At 49.8% G+C, this 21856-nt stretch overlaps 8 protein-coding genes across 8 annotated transcripts; 5 read left to right on the top strand and 3 right to left on the bottom strand.

The window, feature by feature from the left end:
* Positions 1-200: 200 nt before the first annotated feature.
* ALT_2982 (mitochondrial 54S ribosomal mL50 protein) lies at positions 201-1528 on the top strand (the record flags this gene model as incomplete). Its single annotated transcript, XM_033563579.1, has 3 exons — positions 201-631; positions 734-1184; positions 1253-1528. 3 exons carry the CDS (start codon positions 201-203, stop codon positions 1526-1528), a joined length of 1158 nt encoding a protein of 385 aa, XP_033419470.1.
* A 242-nt stretch (positions 1529-1770) lies between these two features.
* Positions 1771-2871, bottom strand: ALT_2983 (replication termination factor 2; the record flags this gene model as incomplete). Its single annotated transcript, XM_033563580.1, has 3 exons — positions 1771-2256; positions 2321-2795; positions 2852-2871. The coding sequence occupies 3 exons, from the start codon at positions 2869-2871 to the stop codon at positions 1771-1773; spliced, it is 981 nt and encodes a 326-aa protein (XP_033419471.1).
* Positions 2872-3119: 248 nt separating this feature from the next.
* On the top strand, positions 3120-5045 carry ALT_2984 (glucosidase 2 subunit beta; the record flags this gene model as incomplete). Its single annotated transcript, XM_089599471.1, has 3 exons — positions 3120-3228; positions 3495-4334; positions 4393-5045. The coding sequence occupies 3 exons, from the start codon at positions 3120-3122 to the stop codon at positions 5043-5045; spliced, it is 1602 nt and encodes a 533-aa protein (XP_089456214.1).
* A 3767-nt stretch (positions 5046-8812) lies between these two features.
* Positions 8813-9889, top strand: ALT_2985 (GFA family protein; the record flags this gene model as incomplete). Its single annotated transcript, XM_033563583.2, has 1 exon — positions 8813-9889. The coding sequence occupies one exon, from the start codon at positions 8813-8815 to the stop codon at positions 9887-9889; it is 1077 nt and encodes a 358-aa protein (XP_033419474.1).
* A 399-nt stretch (positions 9890-10288) lies between these two features.
* On the top strand, positions 10289-12438 carry ALT_2986 (putative topoisomerase family protein TRF4; the record flags this gene model as incomplete). Its single annotated transcript, XM_033563584.2, has 2 exons — positions 10289-11746; positions 11809-12438. 2 exons carry the CDS (start codon positions 10289-10291, stop codon positions 12436-12438), a joined length of 2088 nt encoding a protein of 695 aa, XP_033419475.2.
* A 1019-nt stretch (positions 12439-13457) lies between these two features.
* ALT_2987 (D-arabinose 1-dehydrogenase (NAD(P)(+)) ARA2) lies at positions 13458-14834 on the bottom strand (the record flags this gene model as incomplete). Its single annotated transcript, XM_033563585.2, has 1 exon — positions 13458-14834. The coding sequence occupies one exon, from the start codon at positions 14832-14834 to the stop codon at positions 13458-13460; it is 1377 nt and encodes a 458-aa protein (XP_033419476.1).
* A 1244-nt stretch (positions 14835-16078) lies between these two features.
* On the bottom strand, positions 16079-16599 carry ALT_2988 (import motor complex subunit PAM16; the record flags this gene model as incomplete). Its single annotated transcript, XM_033563586.1, has 2 exons — positions 16079-16492; positions 16597-16599. The coding sequence occupies 2 exons, from the start codon at positions 16597-16599 to the stop codon at positions 16079-16081; spliced, it is 417 nt and encodes a 138-aa protein (XP_033419477.1).
* A 658-nt stretch (positions 16600-17257) lies between these two features.
* On the top strand, positions 17258-19342 carry ALT_2989 (PEX28-32 family peroxisomal membrane protein; the record flags this gene model as incomplete). The annotated part of the gene is made up of 3 exons (XM_033563587.2): positions 17258-17279; positions 17339-18648; positions 18710-19342. The coding sequence occupies 3 exons, from the start codon at positions 17258-17260 to the stop codon at positions 19340-19342; spliced, it is 1965 nt and encodes a 654-aa protein (XP_033419478.2).
* Between the last annotated feature and the right edge of the window lie 2514 nt (positions 19343-21856).

Raw genomic sequence — 21856 nt, forward strand, 5'->3', positions numbered from 1 at the left:
ATCCCTTTGCTATGTTCCACACCTATCCTTCTATCCGAATGATTGTATGAATTTCCTCCAAAATAATCAGAAACAGTGAGCAATGGATTGGTTGTGGTGCCAAGACTATTTTAAGTCACGTGACAACACTGCGGAAGATCGCTCGGCATCATGAAACTTTTCGGTGGTGGATAGTCAACAATTTCCGCAACGCCCCAGTCATGCGTCAATCACTGCGGATATTGAACCTGGAGGTGTCACCCCTTCAGGGCTCCAGAACCCTTTACGTTTGTTCGATCTGTAGACAGGACGTGCGGCCGCGCCCCGTCCTTGTCCGTCAATTCCTGCGAAATGCCTCGAACGCAACACCGCTCACCGAACGAGTGCGCCGCAAGATTTGGGGAACGGACAATCCGCCAGGCTTGAAAGATCCATATGGAGGCGAAGGTGTTCTTGAGCGGAAATGGAAGAAGCAGCCTGGACAACAAGAGGAAGAACCGGCTCGCGCGTCCACTGAAGCTCTGGAAACCCAGAGCGAGGATGCCTTATCTGATACCTACGAGCCTGCAACGACATGGGAGGGTCTTCCTCGTGTTGGTCACCTAGGGAAGTGGTCAGACCTTCCCCCTACGGAAGCTGATGCGTTCAATCCGTAAGTTTGCTACTCTTTTCTCTGCAGGCCGTTACGCACTTTTTTCGCGGCCGCGGCAGCTTCGGTGAATGACAACGAGCTCTTTACTCACTGTGAATCCAGCTTCATGCTCAAGAAGAAACTGACCAAGGAGGGCCACCTTCATTTGGCCGCTCACCAAGCCGCAGTCGAAATCTGCCTGATGCATGCGCTGAAGAAGCCGCTCACGAAGATCTGCGACGTCGTGGAACATGAAAAGCCCGTTTTCAAACTGATCTGGAAGTGCAAGATCGAGCCGAATGCAGAGAGTCAATGGGGCCAATCTTTGGTCTATCCGGACGACGAATCGAAGGATGTTCTCGTTTACATCTTCGAGCAGATTGGTGGAGGAGCCGATACGACTGCAGCACCAACCGAGGAAGAAGTGCAAGAGGACGCTGAGACAGAGGAACATGAGGAACCCGTCGAAGACTCGATATCGCAGGCCCCCACCCCTCCATTCTTCGGTTACCGTAGTGTGCAGGATAAGGGATTCCTCTCCCTGTCATTGAACGATCCAGAAACTAAGTTTGCTGTAAGTTATCTCGCATCTTTGATTTAGTATCTAATTGAGGCATTCTGCTAACTTCCCGTTAATCATAGTTCCTGAAGAGACTGTCTCAGTTGAGCGGTCACTATTTCCCTGATCCTGTCATGCATTCGATCTCCACTGTCAAGCAGGCCGTGGAATACCTTGAGGGAGTCGTCAATCCGAAGCCCACCAAGTTGGCCGATCAATTGGTCAACAACCCCGAGCTTCAGCACCTGCCTAACGTCAAGCTCTTTACCAAGCGACAGACAGCTTTGCACAAGGATGAGGAATTGGGTCGGAAAAAGATCATTGAATCTGAACTTCGTGCAAGAGGCCTTATTGAATAAATGTGTCTCGGGTTCAGAATGTTACACTATGTCATATAGTTTGATTAGGTAGCATTTTTTCTTTCTCTTCTGAATGGGGAATATCTGTACAATACATGAAATATCCTTTTGGAATATTTACAGCATCGAGTTAGTGTTAAAGCGTCTATCGAATATTGGATTTATCAGAAGAGCCGGTGCAGTAGCCGACAAGCATACCCCGTTAACGCCGAACGCCTTCAGAATGCACACATTAGAGCTCATTATCTCTTAGAGGGCATCGTGTAGCCTCTCGTCATATAGTCACTATTGGTGGACTTGACGTCTCCAGACCTTTTAGTAAAAAGACTGCTAATATTCTCGTTCGCACCCATTATTTTCCGACGCCTTTTCTTCTCGTTCTCCTCTTCCAGGACTCGCGCGGTCAGCATCGCAGTCGAGGCGTTCTTGATACCATTTGATGCATTGGGAGTCGGAGTCGAGGTATTACTTCGACTCGAGGCTGCAGCCCGATCCTTTTGTGAGTACGAAGCCAGGGCTGGCTTGGAGTCTGCTTCGGTAGTGGCTTCAGTCTCGGCGGAATCTCCATTAGCATGCTTCTTGCGCTTTTTAGAGCCAGGAGCTTTCTTGAGGGAATGAGTGAGCCCTTGCTCGGCTAGCTTTTGTGCTCTCGCCATCAGCCGTTGTTTTTCTGATTCTTTCGGTGGAAGAATTGGGATGACATTATCCTCGGCGTAGGGCTCGTTGCACTGTGCGTCGCAGACTAATTAGCAACAAGTTGCGGCGCTGAGATGTGGCTCACAAGAAACATACCTGTAGACACTTATCGTCCTTAAGTTGACGAATGGCTTCTTCTGAAAAGACATGGCCACATGGGACAAGGTAGACCGACTTCACACTCGGACCTAGCTGCTTAGCAGTGACGGGACAGATCCACGCTTCGCGTCTATCATGCTTGCTGGATGGGTGTTCGCCACGCTCCGTATCGACTTCAAACTTCAGCTCAACGACATCACGGAGTCCTTTCACTCGCCCGCATAAGATCTCTTCGCAGTCTGCTTTAGAGCTGATACCCTGGGCGTCGTCACCGGGAAGCAGAAATTCCAATATTGCATCCTTATTATATAGATTACCGACACAGTCGGAGACAATCGGTCGAGCTAACGGTCTATGCGACAACGGACAGGTAGTCCAAAAGTGTTCTTGCATTTCACGTTGGGCTTCTTTCACTTGCGCTGTGCTGGGAGCTTTTGCGGCCTCTCTGACGAGCTCGCGGCGAGTGGGGATACTATGCAAGACCTTAGATGGACAATCTCACTGATGAATCGCATTAAAAACACTTACCTGCCACCATCATTACCCATATTTTCAGCGATTAATTCCAGAAATTTCGTATATAGAGTATCTGAGAAGTGTTGCGACAATCTCATTCACAGATCAGTCGTCGCTTGCCACAGAAGAATGATAACGGGATGACTAAGGCGCCGGTCTATTCTCCCCAGATTGCTTCCGCCGCCTTATCAACAGCTGGCCAGAAGCTCTCTCCGCATTCCTATAGAACAACTGTCCCAGGCACAACAAGGCATTGACGAGCAAGCTCAATGCTTGCATCATGATACTTTCTCAGGGAGTGCTCTTCTTTGCGAGCATAGCGGCATGCTCTACCGCCGCGGCTGCCGCGAGCGATGGTACAGCAAGACCTCGGGGTGTCGGTCCAGAATGTAAGTATACCATTACCATGCATCTTAGCTCATGTGAAGACTCCGTTCGCCTGCCATGATATTCGGCCCCCATAAAGCCTTGGTTATGATGCTTTTGTGACCACAACTACTATAAACACTTCATAAGATACGAGGAAGCTAATGGCGCAATTCGCCCGCACCAGTTGCCAAGTTCTACAAAGACACAACGACATTCAGCTGTATATCGAACCCAGCCATACAGATCCCCTTCTCTGCCGTGAACGATGACTACTGTGACTGTCCAGATGGCAGCGATGAGCCTGGAACGTCAGCATGTTCTTATTTATCCCGTAATTCCCCCCTGACGGCCGCCGATCGGCCGGGGAACAGCGACCTCGAACTTACACTTGCCCTTCCGGGATTTTATTGCAAGAATAAAGGCCATAAACCGTCATATGTTTCTTTTCAGCGAGTGAATGATGGTGTCTGCGACTACGAATTCTGCTGTGACGGAAGTGACGAATGGGCGCACGTCGGGGGCACCAAGTGCGAAGATAAGTGCAAAGAGATTGGCAAGCAATGGCGCAAGCAAGAGGAAAAGAGAGCGAAGTCCATGACGGCTGCCCTCAAGAAGAAGAAGGATCTGCTCGTGGATTCCGGCCGACAGCAAAAGGAAGTCGAGGACCACATCAGGAGATTCGAAGTTGAAATCCAGGCACTAGACATGAAGGTGAAGGACATGGAGGCTGAATATGAGGAGGTAAAGAAGCGAGAAGAGAGCAAAATGGTGAGGGGCAAGAAGGCAGGCAAGGTTAACATCCTTGCTTCCTTGGCCAAAGGACGGGTTGAGGAACTGCGGAATGCGCTGGTAGAGGTTCGCAAGGAGAGGGACGAGGCTCGATCGCGGCTAAAAGAGCTCGAGGACATCTTGTCCAAGTTCAAAATCGAATACAATCCCAATTTCAACGACGAGGGTGTCAAACGAGCTGTGCGCAGCTGGGAGGAGTATGCTGCCAGAGAAGACGTGGGCAATCTCGGAAACAGCGCCCGCGATCGAGATCTGGATGAAATTGCCAAACCTGATGACGACACATCGGGAGTCAACTGGGAACAGTGGGAAAATGAGGAGGACGAGACCGATGCAGGTTCGTGCTTCAGCTATTTCATTGCGTATGCCGGTTCGATTGCTGACCTTCCATATAGTCTACAAGCTGGCAGCTTACCTGCCTCCTTCTATTGTGTCGTTTGTGGAAGATAAAGTGATTTCCATTCGGCGCTTCCTCGAGGACAACGGCATTCTGCCCAAGAAGGAAGAAGGCTCGACCGCCGAATCCAAGGCAGTGACCGAAGCTCGCGAGAGTCTTGAAAAGACCAAGACCAATCTTGCGGAACTGTACACTCAGCTGAAAAACCATCAAGCCGATCTTGAAACCGACTATGGAAAGGCAGGCGTTTTCCGCGCTCTTAAAGGCGTTTGCATCTCCAAGGATTCCGGGGAGTATACGTATGAACATTGCTTCTTGGACGAGACCAAACAGATTCCTAAGAAAGGTGGAGCAACTGTTCGGATGGGTAAATTCGGTCGTATCGGTTCGGTCAGCGTGGACGAGCTCAACGAGACCGGCGAGATTGTGCCCGAGGAACGGGTTTCTCTTGTGTACACGAATGGGCAGACCTGCTGGAACGGACCAGCTCGGTCAACCACAGTCATCTTGGAGTGTGGGGAACAAAACGAGATCCTCAAAGTGACAGAGGACGAGAAGTGTGTCTACTCCATGATTGTCACCACCCCGGCGGTATGCCCGGGAGGAGAAGAAGAAGGCGATGTGGCACCAAGACGCAAGGATGAATTGTAGAAGCGGAAGTTGTCAAATCCTGGGTTTAGGGTTGATGTATAGCGGTGATCTCCATTATGATTCATACAGGTTCAATACGAGACTTAGTCCTTTCTGCCTTGCTAGGTATTACTCCAAGATACACAGCGCCGACTTCAGGGGCCAAACACATGGTGAGGTGAATAATCGGACTAAGGGCTTTAACTGTAGAGGATCTGAATAATCTCAGGGAGCGAGGCTGGATTCCAGAGGAATATACACTATGCACATGTGTCTAACATAGAAAAGCCCTCCCCTTCTCCTCAAAGGTATTCTGCCTTATAACAGCTGCATCTACTCCGTAAGTAGCCGAAGGATTTGCATGTCCGTAGTCAGAGGAGCCAACGTCTGGAAGGATCTACTTGCAAACATATATACATATCCTTCGCGTCATTTCGCACGCTTTCTAGCCCATACCCAGCTTCGAACAGAGGCGCTCAAGCGTCGACTTTACACCTCATGGCGACTACATTAATGGACGGGCGTACACGCATTCTCAATAAGATAGAACTTGAATTTCCTATCCTATCATGCTTAAATCAAGCGACTGGAAGTCACTTCAATCACGCTATGCCAGTCCATGGACTCACGCAGAGAGACAGGTAGCAAATCAACAAGGAAAGAAAAACACATCACGCCCACGAACCCAAAGACAACCCCCGAATTGGCATATCTCACGACGTCAACGATAGCGTACTTGTGGCATCGTGTCAGGACATCCTGCAGGAGCTGCATGATAATTGTCTGTCGTCTCGAAGATGAGAGCCGGTGGGCTTATTGTGCCATTTAGTGCTGAGGAATAGTTAGCTTCCATATAGACTAGGATCGGCTCCGGTATCTGGGAGATACATACACCGCAAGAGGAGCAGGAGCAGCCGTTGCAGTCGCTGGAGCAGGCGCAGGAGTTGCAGGAGCAGGGAGTCATCTTGATTGAGTTGGTGGTGAACCAAGGGTTGCTTTAAGATAGGCTTTGAGATTGTATTGTTCAGTTGCTATGAGGCTTAGTATGAGACGGAGAAGAAGAAAACAGACAGAGAGGGAGAGCAGGGCTGCTTTTATACCCAGAAATGGACTCCCTGGTGGAGGTGGCCACTTATCACTCAGTATGAAGGTATGAGGTCAGGGCAGCCAGCCAGGGCTTTGCTTTTGTTGTTTCGGGATGCAAAGGTCAGTGTTGGAACTTGTTTCTGTGTATCCCCACGCCAATTTTTGATTTGTTGTCAGTTGATTCAATCTGATTTCAGTTTTCTGAGAGTACCTTTCTGGTGGTCAATGTGGTGCTAAACTGCCACTACTGTATGTATACCGGTGGGGGGTATATGGAGAGGAGGAAGTAGAAGAGCGATGGACCTAGGAGGGGTAACCTTTCTACATTCACTGGGCTCTGCGATGTAGGTACACAGCCATGATTCGACTAGGCAGCTATCTAGGATACACGAGTATAGTCAGAGCCAGCTAAGTGCATACCGTTGCTCCAGTCATCCGTCATATTGGCTGATGTTGATCACAGCAGAACCCTGAACAGGCCTCTAGGCGAGTGACAAAGTGAGGCAGCAAGTAAGAAGGAGAGTTTGCAAGCCGATTATCGCTAAAATGCTTTCCTTGCCAGGTAAGTATATTGTCATGTTCTTATTTATTATGATGATTCCTTAGTAATGAATTGCTACGATCTCCCACGCTTTTACGCGGATACTAAATCCTAGCAGTTCCTACATATTTGTTTCAAAGATGTTCGTACTAGTGCAGTGTACGGCAGTCAGTGTGCATGTGCGGCTTGATGTTAGAGATAAAGAGAATCCACTGTGACAATTAGGAGGATTCATTAATATTTCCATCTCTTAAACAGCTTTCTGCAAAGAATCTTCGATGGTGTTGATCTGACAGGCAGACGTTAGAGCAGAAGACCAGGCCACAGTCTGAGGCAAGACAACTTCATGACTGCAGTCATCCCACCCTTGCTTGATACAGATTCCGTGAAGCATTCCACAATAGGTTCTCCTACTGTAGCATTGAGCTTGTGGAGCACCACGAGTGGGCGGTTATGCAGGCAATTTCCTGCACTGGCCGCCTTTAGCCCAGTTAACGCTTCACTGCCCCTCCATCAGCCCCTCCTCCTACACCACGATTTACGACGAAGTCATTGGTTCAAAGACTGCATGCTTTCCCTCAAGCTCAGGCGCAAGGAAAGTGGAGGTTCAGCTGATGTTAGCGGGGGGTATGTTATCCTTCTCTTATGACCAAGTCAGAAGAAATATGGAGGCAGGAAAAAACTCCGATATACGGGAGGGACAGCATATACCTACCTTATATGGTGCGCCAACCGCGGGATCCGCGACAAACTCGCACATGATGATCAGCTCGGGTCCAAGTAAGGAATCAGGCGCACTGAGCCTTTAGAGGGTCTGTATGAAGTGGCAAGATTGGCAGGACCGAGGCAACTCTCCACATTTGCACCGCGTCAGAAGAGGATCGGGCGACTTGCTCACACGTTTGCTGATCTGATGATGATGGTCCGAAGGCTTCAAGCAGCCTTCGGCGACTACTATCGTTCTGCGTGTCATCTGGAATTTGCTAACTGCTGTGGCATGTCGGAAGAACATTCAAGGATAAACACGATAGAGCGTGTGTGTTCTCTCATGGTCATCCATGACAATGAACCCAGGGCATACTGCAATTTGTTGTTTACAGATTTGAATCTAAGCACTACTACTATTTCCAACTATCGTTTTGCAAGAGTAAGTCCAGAGTCCAGATAATGAGAGTTAAATGATTTTCTTTTCTTTATTGCTTCGAATCTAGCCGAAGACTGTTGTTCTTCCCCCCAAAGACGTAAACATAGTCCGTCCCCTAAGCTTCGCAGCATCCTCCCGAGAGGTAGCAAGTAAAATGTGTCATCCGCTCTACCTCTTCTGCAACCAGTAATCTTGTCAGTACCAGTCCAGGATGGAAAAAGCTATCAGTTGAGATGCAAACGTACAGGGCAGTTGCATTGTCCAGCAGGGCACTGGCAAGAGGCTCCGCAGGTGCAGCCGTGGTCGCCTATCAGGAAGACGCTTCATGTCAGTTGGAAGGTCGGAAACTTCAAAAAGGACTCGTGCAAGAAGAAATGTAGATGAGCTTTGACAGGCAAAATATATGAACGCAAACGAATATCGCAAGGCTGATTGCGAAGGGGAATACCCCGCTTCCCCTCAAATGACGGCATAACAGCAATGATTGATCAATATATGAAGCTGGCACTTACTCATGATGGCAGTAGTGATTATAGAGAAGGGAATAGCTCTTTTTGATCAAGTCGGTCTCGCGAGAAGCTTTTGTGTGAATTTTTGGAGGAGTCAAAATCTGAAACCCGAGCTCACGACGGGCGGGGTTGCTTTTATATAGGCCAAGTTGCCATTCTTGGCCTACCCCCGAATAGTACATCTAACATCTGTCATCAGCGAATATTTCGTCACACCAACATCGATTTGAGCAGATTTCTGCAGGTCGATGATCTCGGAGCTGCCAATAAGTTGTTTTGAAAGCATATTCCACAGTCTGGGAGTGTTTTTCCTGGCTACGACGAGACAGATATTTACATGAGAGGCTAGGTAACCGCCCATAAGCTTCAGTCTGCTAGAACCAGTACATTGAGAGAAAAGTCAGACATTACGCGCAGCAAATTGCCGACTTCAAATGACTAGAGTGAGCTTTGACGGAAGTTTTCACCACCTTGCTGTTTAAAATTATTAGTAACATTAGTCACCTCCATGGCTACGGACGCAATGACTCGCCCCATCTCGTGCCTGTGCGGTGATGCAGCGCAAGACGTTTTGCTTGACTGGGCTTCTGACCTTTCGACACTTAATCTATGCCACTGCATCGACTGTCGGGCCATTACGGGCATGCTGTATTCCTCTTACTATTTCCTGCAGACTCCCGGCCCGAGCTTGGATCGTCTCCAGAAATACCAGCAGTCGGACTGTATCAGTCGCTATTTCTGCAGAACTTGTGGAGCCCATGTGTTCGCCCGGCTGGAAGCCACTGGCAAAACTTTGGTCGCAGACGGAGTACTATTGGAGAAACCCCCGCCGGCTAGGTTTATACGGCATTGGAAAGCTGAAGATACCCGAGATGGCGGCTTGAGCTCTTTTCTGCCCGGAGACGCCAAACAAACAACATCAGCCTGTTGGTTAGACACTGAGCAGAATATCTGTAACGGACACGCCCAGGACAGCAACAAGCTGGAGGAACAAGGTCATGGCTTTCGCCGGCTGCAGGCTCGATGTCACTGTGGGGGCATTGAATTCTACATTACACCGCCAGACTCGAACTCCGCCAAGCCAAGGTCCCCCTGGCCAGATTTGATTGTTCCATACCATCTGGCATCTCCGGAGAATGTTGAAGACGTCAAGTGGTGGCTGCGAGATGGAAATACCAAATATCTGGTAGGAACATGCGCCTGTCGATCATGTCGTCTGGCCAGTGGGTTTTCCATCCAGTCCTGGGCTTTCATTCCCAGATCAAACATCATTTCGGGCGACGGAAAGTCCCTAGCCTATGGCTCAGGGACAATGCAGCAATATGAAAGTCGCCCCGGAATCTACCGGGAATTCTGCAATCGCTGTGGCGCAACTGTGTTCTGGCACTGTCAAGAAAGGCCGGGCGTCGTAGATGTGAGCACAGGTCTTCTCCGAGCCAGAAGCGGTGTCAAAGCCGAGGAATGGTTAGAATGGGCAACTGAGCGAGTGAGTTTCAAAGAAATGGCCTTGGAGCAGGAGTTGATTGAACAATTGGAAGTTGGATTGAGAAACTGGGGAGAAAGCAAGAAAAGACCTAATACTTGAGGTCAAGGATAATTCAGATCTTAACGGCAACATTGTTCCATTGAAGAAGATAGCTATGCTTTTCCTGTATGGAGCATTTCAACACGTAACTGACTGCTTGAGCCAGTATGTCAGGGTGTCTCGTCGAATGTTGTTGATAAGTTGCTGCATACTCGGTATCTGTTTCCATACGTCGAAGTCAACTGACAAGCACCCACCGCCTTCCCGATACGCTATCGGTCCCCCGCGACTTTTTTCCTCCCGGCGGCGGAAATCAAAATCGCAAAGTAAAAGAAAAAAAGTCGCGTCGTTTGATGCATCATTGCTTTCTTTGTTTGGTGCAACTTCACGTCTCCGTTTCTTGTTTCATAATCTCATTTTCTCTGCACATACTCGGACTTTGCTAGCTGCGGTACCATCATGCCGCCAGCTTTCGAGTTTCGAGGCAACGACCGACGGTCGCACAATCCAAGACATGAGTTCACTTTCCGATATGCACGACCCGGGACGGCCGAACGACCGCTCTTGACTACCAAAAGAGAAACCACTCCAGAGCCCATCTTGGGGGCTAAATCAGGAGATGAAAAACCGGCCATGAAATTTGCGCCTATTTCAAGCCTCAGTGACAGCGAGGAAGCCGAGATGGACATGTCCGATGATGATAAGGACGACGAGGCTTCGCATCCGCGCAAGAAGCGTGCGATAGGAACAAATTCTGCGATTGCTCCTACTCCCGCACCAGTCACAGCTCCAAAATGGTCCAACCCAGATCCTTACACTGTCCTCCCCCCGCCTGATGAGACGTTGGCGAAGAGGGTTGATGTCGTCAAGCTGATTCGCAAGGCGCGGATCGCTGAGAACGCTAAGCAGACAGCACCTGCGGATGCAGTGACGACCAACGAGGACTTTATATCCTTCAGTGGCTTGATCGACGAAGAAGAAGCCAGGATGAAGGTGCCGGACAATGCTCCTTCGGGACCGAAACGTCTGCAAGAAAGAGACTCTGCTCTCGGGAGCCGGAAGAGAACACACGATGACGAGATAAAAGGCTATTCCAAGAAGACCGGACGGCCCATGGTCAGATTCTACGATGATGGCTCGATTATTGACGAGTGGAGAGCGCGCCCGCATGAGGATGCAACTCCTTGGATGTCGCTCATGGAGCCTTCCTTGCACCTGGGTTCTCGGCTGCACAACGAAATTCTAGGTTTCTACCACTGGGTTAAGCCGATGCAGTATGAGCAGATTGTCCGAGCAGATTTGATTACAAGGCTGCAGGTAGCATTCCAAAGTAGGTACTATGGTGTGCAACTTCGTCCGTTCGGCTCGTTCGCTTCTGGCTTGTATTTGCCCACTGCGGATATAGATCTTGTTCTGTTGTCATCAAATTTCATGCGCAACGGCATAAAGACCTTTGGTGAGCGTAAAGGGCAGATCTACGCTTTCGCGGCCTTTCTCAAGAATCTTGAAATCGCCGTTCCTAATTCAATAGAGACCATCGCGCATGCGCGCGTTCCTATTCTGAAGTTTGTGGACAAGATGACCGGCTTGCGGGTTGACCTGTCGTTTGACAATGATAGCGGGCTCATCGCCAACAGCACGTTTCAGAACTGGAAATCAGAGTATCCGGCGATGCCAGTGATTGTAGCGGTGGTCAAGCAATTTCTGCTGCTTCGTGGCCTTAACGAGGTCCCAACTGGTGGTCTGGGAGGGTTCTCCATAACCTGCCTCGTTACCAGTCTTCTTCAGCATCTACCACATGGTCACACAGCGCCTAATCTGGGCAGCATTCTCATGGATTTCTTCGAATTCTACGGCAACACTTTCAACTTTGAGGATGTCGGTATCCGCTTGAATCCGCCGGGTTATTTCAACAAGGTGAGTATCTCAATGCAAACTTGGGCGGACCTTCCAATCCACTGATGACGCGCTTCCTTTAGAGAGTGTACAAGGGGTTCCAAGGGAATAATGATGCTCGTTTATCAATCGAGGATCCCAACAATCCGGATAACGATGTGTCGGGTGGAACTCGGGAAATTCATCTGATCTTCAGGTCGTTCTCGAGGGCATTCCAACTTCTTAAGGAACGTATGGTCTCCGCGGCGGTGTCTGGCGATACAAAAGCCAGCATTCTGCAGAGCATTATCGCTGCGAATTATGAGGAGTACGCACAGCAGCGTTCGCAGCTACGTGCGGTGTTTGAGACCCATCCCAGATTTGCACAGTATCGTCGAGCTCCCACACCTCCGCCACCTCCCCCAGATAGTCCTCCTCCACCTCCTGCCGACCTTTCTCCTCTACCACCTAATCTTCCTGCGAAACCTCCTTCATCGAAATCTTCCAAAGCTCCTCCAGCGCCAGCATCCAAGGACTCCAAGGAGAAGATGACCAAGATGCAAAGAAAGCAACAAGCATCGCGAGAACGGGCCGCCCGTCTTAGACGTTTGCGCCCCGATATACCTGCTATTCCAAACTCCATTAGTAATGAGCAAGCCCTGAGTCTAGGTGGTTATAAAACCCAATCTGAGATGGACAGAGATCTCGCAAGTCGAGAAAAAGATACGAAATAAACCAGTACAGTTAGCAGGTGGATTCGTGACCCAAGGTTTGGTGTCAGATTTCAACGGACATTGACGCTTCCTTGCGGCGCCCACGAGCGGTGATATCCCTCTGCTGAGGTCTATCCGGGTGACTCGATTCTCGTTTCTTTGTTCTCTCTAGTGTCATTCTCTCATTTCATCGCGATTTGCATCAGATACCCGTGTTTGAGTGTATGTGGAGTTCTCCTTGGGTTTGTGAATAGGGTGGGAGGCTATGCTGGTTGTCGGTATTGGTTCTGGGGGTTTCTCGGGGCGTTCTGAGTTTACGAAAGAGTCTGTGATTCGTACTTCTGTTCATATTGCTTTTACCTCCTGTCCCTAAAGTGTGCAGACCCTGACAGTCGAGCCCTTGGGTCGATATGGGCTGCCTGTTATTTCAGACATCACCCGTTCTAACAGCAACATATTGGGCTGTGTGCCGTCGCTGACAGATACAGTGATTTTCTTGGTCGAGTATCCCAATCAACACAAATTTCGTCTACTGCCAGCCATCTCGCAAGACTGGTTGGGCCGTCCAGACACAGGTTCCACACCCGAGACGGGGCGAAGCTTATTGATCCATTATGAACCTGAAATGGCTAGTTGAGAAACAATATTGACTTTAAGAATTTCGAAATGCTACAGGTTACGGAGATGCAATCGCCTCCGTTCCGTTTCGCAAAATTCCCTTCCACCTCTTTCTCATCAAGGAAGCGCTACATGCGATTGCTTGGAGAGGATGATTTGGAGGAATACCGGTCCAGCTGACACATGCAACAAGATTATTTGTTCTTCGGGAAGTCACATCTATAAGTCAAAGGGGTGAATAAAACGCTGCTTCCGAACCAAAAAGTAGAGAAAGTCGATGATACCTCGGGAACGGTCCGAGAAGAGACCCTTTGAACACCTTCCCCTATGAACTCTATCAAGGTGTGCACTCATCATGGGTCATAAGGTCAAGAAGAAATATATCATAAAGCAACATTGGATGGCATTGTGCCAAGGGGTATCTACTTGTCCACCGCGTCCAGAGGAGGTGTTACCATACGCTCGTCCTGTTTTCCGGCAACCAAATCGGCGTTCTGAATTTTAGAACCGGCCGTTTCAATATCAAGTTCTTCCAGGAGAGCGAGATGCTCGGCGGGTAGCGAATTGACAAAATCTGGGCCAGGGCTGGGCCATGTATAGTCCACCCATTGCGGGCCAAGAACGGACCGGATGCCTTGAGCGAGGGACAGAATGCGACTGCGACGTGACTTGGACCAAGCGCGGTCGGTGATGACTCCTTCAGACGGCGTGAGAATGGCTGGCGCTTGGGAAGCGGTAGGTATAGAAGCGGCCTGTGCATGTTCGCTGGTGTCTTCCTCGTCGTCCTGGTTCTCTAATCCATCGACAATGCTGTGCCAAACGCGCAATGTCTCGTTCAGTTCCTCTATATTGCTTACACCCATCACGCTGACACCTAGCCGCTCGCCCGTTCCCATGTGGGCGACGGAGAGAAACCCAGGATCAGCGCCGGGGGACCGCGCAAGAGGCGGGCCTAGAGCCCCAGCCTTAGCACCGTTGTGGAGCCACGACTCGAGAGCGAAGCGGATGGCAATCACCTCGAGTTTCTCTCCTTGAGCATCGACCCACTCGCTCACACTGCGAATGGCTTTCCGAAGACCGTCTGGAGCGGGGTGAAAATCGCCCATGCTTCCAATGGGCACACCCTTGCGCCGTAGAAGGCCCATACCTAACGGCGACGCATTGGGAATCACGTCCACGCCGGCGGCCACTAACCGAGGGAGACCCTGGGTGAGCAGTTGGGTATTCTGGAGTGTGAAATTGGCGTATGACTGCACCGCGTCGAGCGGCTCGCCTGTCTCGCGCAAGACCAATTCTGCAAGGTCGCACAGTACATCCACAGGGTATCCCGATATACCAACGTAGTGAATAGTGCCTTCGGTATCGCGGATGCGGCGCAACTCTCGAATCGCCTCGAGGACCTGCTCGGGGCTCACGAATTCAACATCATGGCAGTAGACCACATCCAGGTAATTGGTATGGAGGCGGCGCAAACTCCGCTTCACGCTGTACCTCACCCATTTCGGAGAATAGTCAAAGGAAGAGGCTGCCACTCGGCCCACTTTGGTGAGCAATCGGTATGTATGACGGGGAAAATTGGAGCGAACGTAATCAGTAGCCAGAGCACGACCGAGAAGCTCCTCGGCTGGGCCGTAATACGGGGACGTATCGAAAGCACGGACACCGCTCGAGAGAGCGCGATGAACTAGTTCCGTCGTGGGGAGGGCGTATGGATCCTGGTTGTACTGAGAATTGAAAGTCGCGGTGCCCATAATGAGTGGCGGAAGATCCGCCGACAGAGGGACAGAGGGACGCCCCATGATTGCGGGTTGCCACTTGTAAGCAATTCACAGAGTTCTTGGAGGTAAGAGGAGCAATGCGCTGCAATCTTCACTGACGAGACTATCAACAAGCCTGTGATCAATCGTGGAGATAGAAAGAAAGAAATACTTGTTAGGAGGGGCGCGAAGGCGAGCCATTATTATTCTGGAATTGATTTCTAACCCATGGGGCTGATGCCCACCTTAGAGGGAATGGCGCCATGGACTGGGTCCGATTAGTGTTGATTTAGATCAGTCCGATGAACTTCATGGCCAATCGACTGTACATAATCAATCGGATCTAGAATTATCAGAGGTTGGGAGATCTTGGAAGTTGGAAGATGGAAGATGGAAGACTTCTGCTAGCAGTATTGATTGATGGTACCTGAGATGGGATCGATTGATCGATCCCAAGGCGGTGGTGAGAGAACGCCGAGAAGAGCTAAAAGCGAACTCCCGGCAACGCTCTTACACCTCTATACGCATCTCCTACCATTAAAGATGACAAGAAATCCCTGAACTATACCTGTTCTGTCACTGTCCGGGTAGGCAGTATATGACGAATGCTGAAACTATATAAAGCTGGAGGCTGGGTGGACTTTATTGCCCAAGGGAAGAGAATAGACAAAAGCAGACCGTCACCACACGGTGTACTATGGTACATTTGTTGATTCATTCCATTAATTAGACAAGGTAGAGTGGAGAAAAATTTGCGATAGACGGGGAAAAGGACAGCATCTGCTCAGAGAAGAGACGAACTCTCCGTGACTCAGAAATAGCTGTTTCCCATGTATCCCGCTCCTCGAGAATAATGTACACAAAAGGGAAGAAACCCGCACTCCTAGGAGCCGAATAAAACACATGGGCGAGAAAAAAAATAGGTCGCGAGCGAGATGGTGTACAACATGATGCGACGGCATCTTTCGCTCCAACCGTGCCATGCAATGAACATCGAAGTAGCCAATGCAAAGGGCAGGGGTCTATATTGTCTCCAATACCAACATTGGGAGCCACCAAACAAAACGCCTTGCTATGCCGAAGAGCTGAAAGGAGAACCATAAAAAAAAGCAGAAAGCGACAGCGGATCGTAGTCTGTCCCAACTCAACGATCGATCTCTCCATTCCGCGAATCGACAGCGGGTCGGGTCGGATTCAAGAGCGCATAGCGTCGTGGGTAGGAGTCGAACACACTCAAACTCGACGTTTTTCAAATTCCGGTGAAACAGGGGGAAAGAAAAAAAAAATCACCGGTCCTTGTACACCTTAGGATTCCAGCCTTCCCGGAGTTCTTTCTCCTGTGCGGCTTTGCGCTCCGCTTGTCGGATCTCCATCTCGATTCTCTCGCGAGCGCGCAAGATTTTGCTCTGCAGATAAAAGCTGCCGCCCTTTTTGGGATCATTCAGATCAAACAGCTTCTTGAACCGCTCCATCACCTGTTCCAGATTCGTTTCTCCACCGGCCGGTGGCTTGACGTTGAGAATCTTGCAAGCCTCATCAAGTGTCAAGCCGGAAGATGCAAATGTGCTTGAGCTTCCTCCCTTTCCCTTATTTGCCTGGGCGTATTTAGACGATGCGGAGGCCTGCTTGTACGCTTCTGCGAAGGCTCGACCGAATACCCGAGCGCCGGTGACGACGACCTGGGTAAGGATACGGTGGGCCTATGAAGTAGCCGGGAAGTCAGCTAGTTGCGCCTGCTAGTGATGAAGAGGCTGAAGCATGATCTTATGGAAACGAGGACAAGGCTGTCGAGAGAAGCACTCACCATGTTGGAGGAATTAGAGAAGCAAAGGAAGATCAATGTCGGAAAAGATCAAAAGGTACTGAAGAACCTAGATCGAAGAGCGAATTCTCAATAAGAAAAAGAAATAAGATGAAGATAACCGGCCAAATGTGAATACCTATCCGGTCGTGAAGAGACTGAGGGGTGAGGGTTGAATGGATGGATGGCGCTGGACAACCGGAGAATCGCAGATGGAACCTGAAGCCAGACGCTCAATGGCAAAAATTTCGGCGGCGGAATTGGTCCAGTCGCGGTTCATTGTCGGCTTCGGCCCAGTGACAAGAAGAGCTGAAGAACACCATTATCGTATGGTTTGTTCAGTAGATAAGTGCTTACTGTTAATCTTGATACTATTTGTACTTGCAACCATTTCAATCTTGAAAATACTAATCAATCCTTATTGTTTCTTGTATACTACTAAGATATCGCCCTGGTATCCTCTTTAGGACAAGCAGTCACATGTCCCGAGAACCACGAGCAAAAGGCTTCAACTGTCCGCGGATCTCAACCTGTTTCCCCCGCAGTCGATGATCTGCCTGCAACCCTTTCGGTTCTTGGAGAGCTTTTCTTCTCGTCCGACATAATATCGGTTTCTCCGTCTCCTCTCCTCCTCCCCTTCTTCTTCGCGATCGCACTGCCCGCAATGCTCTTGATCGATGATGCATGTGACCTCTCTGTTGGATGGCAGCACTCGGTACGTGACACAACTGTAATCCATCGCTAGCTTACCGCGCCCATATACTGGAGAAGGATTACCGAGCCGGGAAGAAGCAACATGGATCCGGTTCGATTGAAGGGTATACAGGAGATGCTGATGCTGTGGTAGAAGATATTCCGTGGATAGATTCCATGGCCCCGTCATACGCGCAGGATCATGGCTTACAGCCTGATTCTCAGCCACCAACGGTTGCTGCTTTTTCGCCCAGTACCATTTCAGGCTCATCCTTGACGTCCAGACAACGTTCCAGCATAATCGTACATCGCAAATCTCCCCTTCTTGTGGCTACACCTCCGGCCATCACTCGAGCTCTGGCCTATTCTCATCCTTTTATACTTCCTTTGAATAAACTCGCCGGCTTGCTCACGTGGACAACGGACGACCCATGGCAAAGCTTCCTTCTTGTGGCGGCATTTTGGACGGTGGTCCTGTACAGCGATGCGATTATTCTTTGGGGCGGTCCAATGATAGTCGTCATCGGGCTAATCCTCGGCATGTATTGGAGACGCTTCTCTCCGTTATCGACGGCAGCATTCACGGACGAGAAACGACAGCACCAAAAGAGTGCCTCTGAGAGTTCTTCGCATCAGCATGAGACTTTGGATGAGATTGTCGAGACATTAAGAACTTTCACGACTCGGTGCAACATCCTCCTGGAGCCTCTCCTTGAGCTTACGGATTTCCTATCAACCCAGAGAACGGCGACCTCTGCGACTACAAGGCCCGCTCTCACTACTATGTTCATACGGATTCTTTTTGTGACTCCCATCTGGATCGCATTGACCCTTCCGCCCTTCTATATAATCACAACTCGCCGTGTTGTCATGACTATAGGCACCATCATTCTCACCTATCACTCCCGACCAGCAAGAGTATCACGAGTCATTTTATGGAGATCCCTGACTGTTCGCCGTATATGTTCCATGATTACCGGTCTTTCATTTTCTTTAGATGCCAATAAACCTCAGTCCCTCTGGGCTCAGAGCCACGGTCATGCTGCAACTATTGCAACGAGGCGGCGAGGGGATTCCTCCGGTGTTCGCTTCACCTTTGTGCTTTACGAGAATCAACGCCGGTGGCTCGGAATTGGATGGACATACTCTCTGTTTCCCTCTGAGCGCGCTGCATGGACCGATGAACATCTGAACCCGGCTCCGTCCAAGGATGATTTTGAACTCCCACATGTACAGGCTGGGAGTGCCAAGTGGCGCTGGGTCGAGGGCAGCGAGTGGCGTATTGAAGGAGCTGATGATACGAACAGCAAGGCAGATGGTAAAGCAGCGGATGGTGGAGGATGGATCTACTATGATAACAAGGTGAGACCGCACCTCCGTCCGTGCCAGTTGACCCCTATTTAACCGTCATGTGACATGATAGTGGAATGATGGCCGTCGTGGGCAAGATGGTTGGGATCGTTATACTCGTCGTCGCAAATGGTGCCGCGACGCTGAACTCGTCGAGATACCACAAGCGACTGAAAACACGCCGGCTACGGCCAAGTCTAGTTTAACACAGGCGTTGGATAATGAGAGGGAGTCGGGGAACATTGACGCTTCAACAGTCGATACCGATGCCGTGAGTCTTGCCCCGTCAGCCTCCTCCAAGGCGCGGAAAAGACGTTGGTTCGGGGGTTCGAAACCTGTAAGCGACAAAGCCAGTAGCACTTCCTTTGCGCTACCAGTCTCCACCAATACATCCTCCGTGGACGCTGGAAAAATAACCTCTTCCACCAGTTACAACCCCTCGGGAACCCCCGGCTCGAGACCGATTGACATGGCGCACTCTCGGAAGCCATCGAACTATTCCGGCAACGCAAGTCATAGCAGTATGGGCCGAGACAGCAGTGTTGCGGGGAGTGTCTCGCATAGCGACAGTGCCAGCATTCGAGATAAGGAAATTGTCCACGCTCAAGATCGTCTAGACCGCTGGGGTACTCGAGCTACAGGTGGTATTGAGCGAGCGGAGCGAGAACTGGGGCTGGGTGACGAGGTCAATATGGGATTGAGTTAATCGTTCAGTCTCTTAGCCAGAGCAATCCACGAAAGAGACCGGGGACCGGGGAGTTTCATGGCGCAGTGTCAAGTGGCAGCCCTTTTTTCATCCAGTTTCTGGTTTTGACTCAGCAAATAGGGTTACTTTTCCGAGTGTATAATAACATTCAGAAGCATATATCAATGCCATCATCCAAGTTCCGAACAAAATCCGAGGATGCTTCAGATTCTTTTCAAGAATGGTTCTCGGACAAACATCCGGCAAAATGAGGATGGCCATTCACAATATATATATCGCCGATAGTTACACAAGTGTCGTAGCCTTTTGAGGGTAGTTTCCAATCATGTACATAATTTTCACAGAAGTGAGCTCTGGCATCGTCGGCATCGGCCAGTGTATGACTCGAGTCACAGCCAACCATGCAACCTGACCTTCATTTCTCACAACCTCAGTAATGCAGACTGCTAGGAGTTAGGCAATATGGGCCATTCGTGACTGTTGGACATCATCAGATGGACACTGTCAGTCACGTTAGGATTAAATCCCATTTTAGGTGTTCCAAAACGTCGAGCCAATGCAGCTTTTCTCCCGACCAGAGGATATTCAGTAGTTCCTTTGCGCGTTTAACATTCCCAATACCGAAATTAACTTCCAGTTGAGTCAACGATCGCATAATCAGTTCTCGGTCTATCGTCTCTCCGCACTCGCATCCTGTGATGAAGAGTGGAAAAGTAAGCGCGGAATACTCGCAGTGGTCGTCGAGTGGTGATGAACGAATAGTTCTGAGACAACGCTCTACTGCCCCCCGTTTTGATAATGATATGAATGAAGTCCAAATTGAGGATGCCCTTTGCGTGAGCCCCCGCATCATCCATTCTAGCGTGGAATGGAGATAAATGTATGCAGCGTTGCAGAAACATTCCGCTACCATGTGCAGACGGGTGAGGTTTTCTTCTGTGGTCCCCTTAGGTATAATGTACGATGGTAAATACTTTGTCCAATTACGAAGCGACTCGTCGCTGTACAGTATCAGCATGCGTTCAAACGTTTTGTAGGTGGGCTAGCACTGACATTGTATGAATCTCCAAGCCTAGGGCAACCGGGTCAGCGCAAAGAAGAGGCAGATCCGCAATCCTTGCACACAGCTTGATAATTCTCTCAGTGTAGCCGATGTATATGTCGAGTCTGGTAATCTCTGTATGATTTAGGTCCGACAAGGCCGCGGTAATCAGTCTAGGGTTCGTCAATTTTGCCAAATTTTGCCCGTATACAAAACTGAATTGAAAGTTAGCTCGGTCACTGCAATTAAGTGTCAAACTGCCATCATTACTTACAGTCCCCGCAGAAAATGAGCCGTGTCTTGACTGAGGGAGTCGAATCCACCGCGAGATAGTATCAGTTTTCCTAATGCGTGCAGATGCACCGTCCACTGCCTCACGCTTCCACGTACTACCTCAAATTTGCAAAGAAGAGCAACCGATAGAAGAGCGTCCTCGGGAAATTTATCGGCGGAACGCTCAGTAAGTGCGGTCCGAACGCCTCTCATTGTTTGAATGTAATAATCTGCTGCTGCAGTTTGGGCGTACAAGCTATCGCTTGTACGGTTCGCGAGATGTATGGCAGACAGCGCGCATAGAGCGTTCATTAGAAGGGGAGAGGAGTGGGCTCGAGGAATTAGCAATGATCGCAATGGATTCTCTTCATTTTCCAAGTTCACCAACAGTTTGGACCCTCGTTCCACATAATATTGGAGGTAAAGCGTCTCGAGGGCAGTCAAATGACTGATGTATCCAAAAGGCTTGGTGATCACACCAGACCTGCCATTGTGAGGAGCAGTAACAGACTTTTCGGTATCGGTTCCGTTGTCAGCGATCCTCCAGCCAACTTCCAACCAGCAGGTTTCATCGGCATCGTACTTCGACATAGATGAACATGATGTACTCAGAGAGTTTGAAGGAAACGAGGTCAAATTGGGAGATGGACGGTCTTGGGAGGATCCATCTGAACCAACGGACGTAGAATGAGAGCGACTAATTTTGCGTCGTTTTGATAGTCCAACTTGTTGAAAGACTTGTGCGCCTGGATCGAGAGGCTTTGCCCACACCGAGCCATATCCTTCGCAGCTGAGCCCTAACCTGGCGCAATTCTGGCAGCTAGTTTTAGGTATCAGTCACGCTGGTCACAAGTAATTGAGAAGAAGTTATTTGTTACCCAGGCTTAGCTTCATCACAGCGTTTTCGGCGCCTTTTGCAGGTCAGACAACCTGACCGGGTCCACTTCCCACCCTCCCTTCTGCGTCTCTTTCTCGACGGTATTGAGCTTTCGCTTCTCAGCGAGAACTCGTTATACGTGGTAGCAAATTGAGTCATTACAACGTGTACGAAAAAGGAGCAAGGCCAACAGACAATACTGCGGCCTCGTATACTAAACCGATAAACGACTATCACGCTTATCAGACCGAGGTGCGGAGTAAGAGGAGTAATGAATGGTCACATCCACAGTTGAATTAACAGAATGCTGGTTTACTGTATC

This window comes from Aspergillus lentulus (assembly GCF_001445615.1).
Source record: "Aspergillus lentulus DNA, contig: Alt05, strain: IFM 54703, whole genome shotgun sequence".
Taxonomy (NCBI): domain Eukaryota; kingdom Fungi; phylum Ascomycota; class Eurotiomycetes; order Eurotiales; family Aspergillaceae; genus Aspergillus; species Aspergillus lentulus.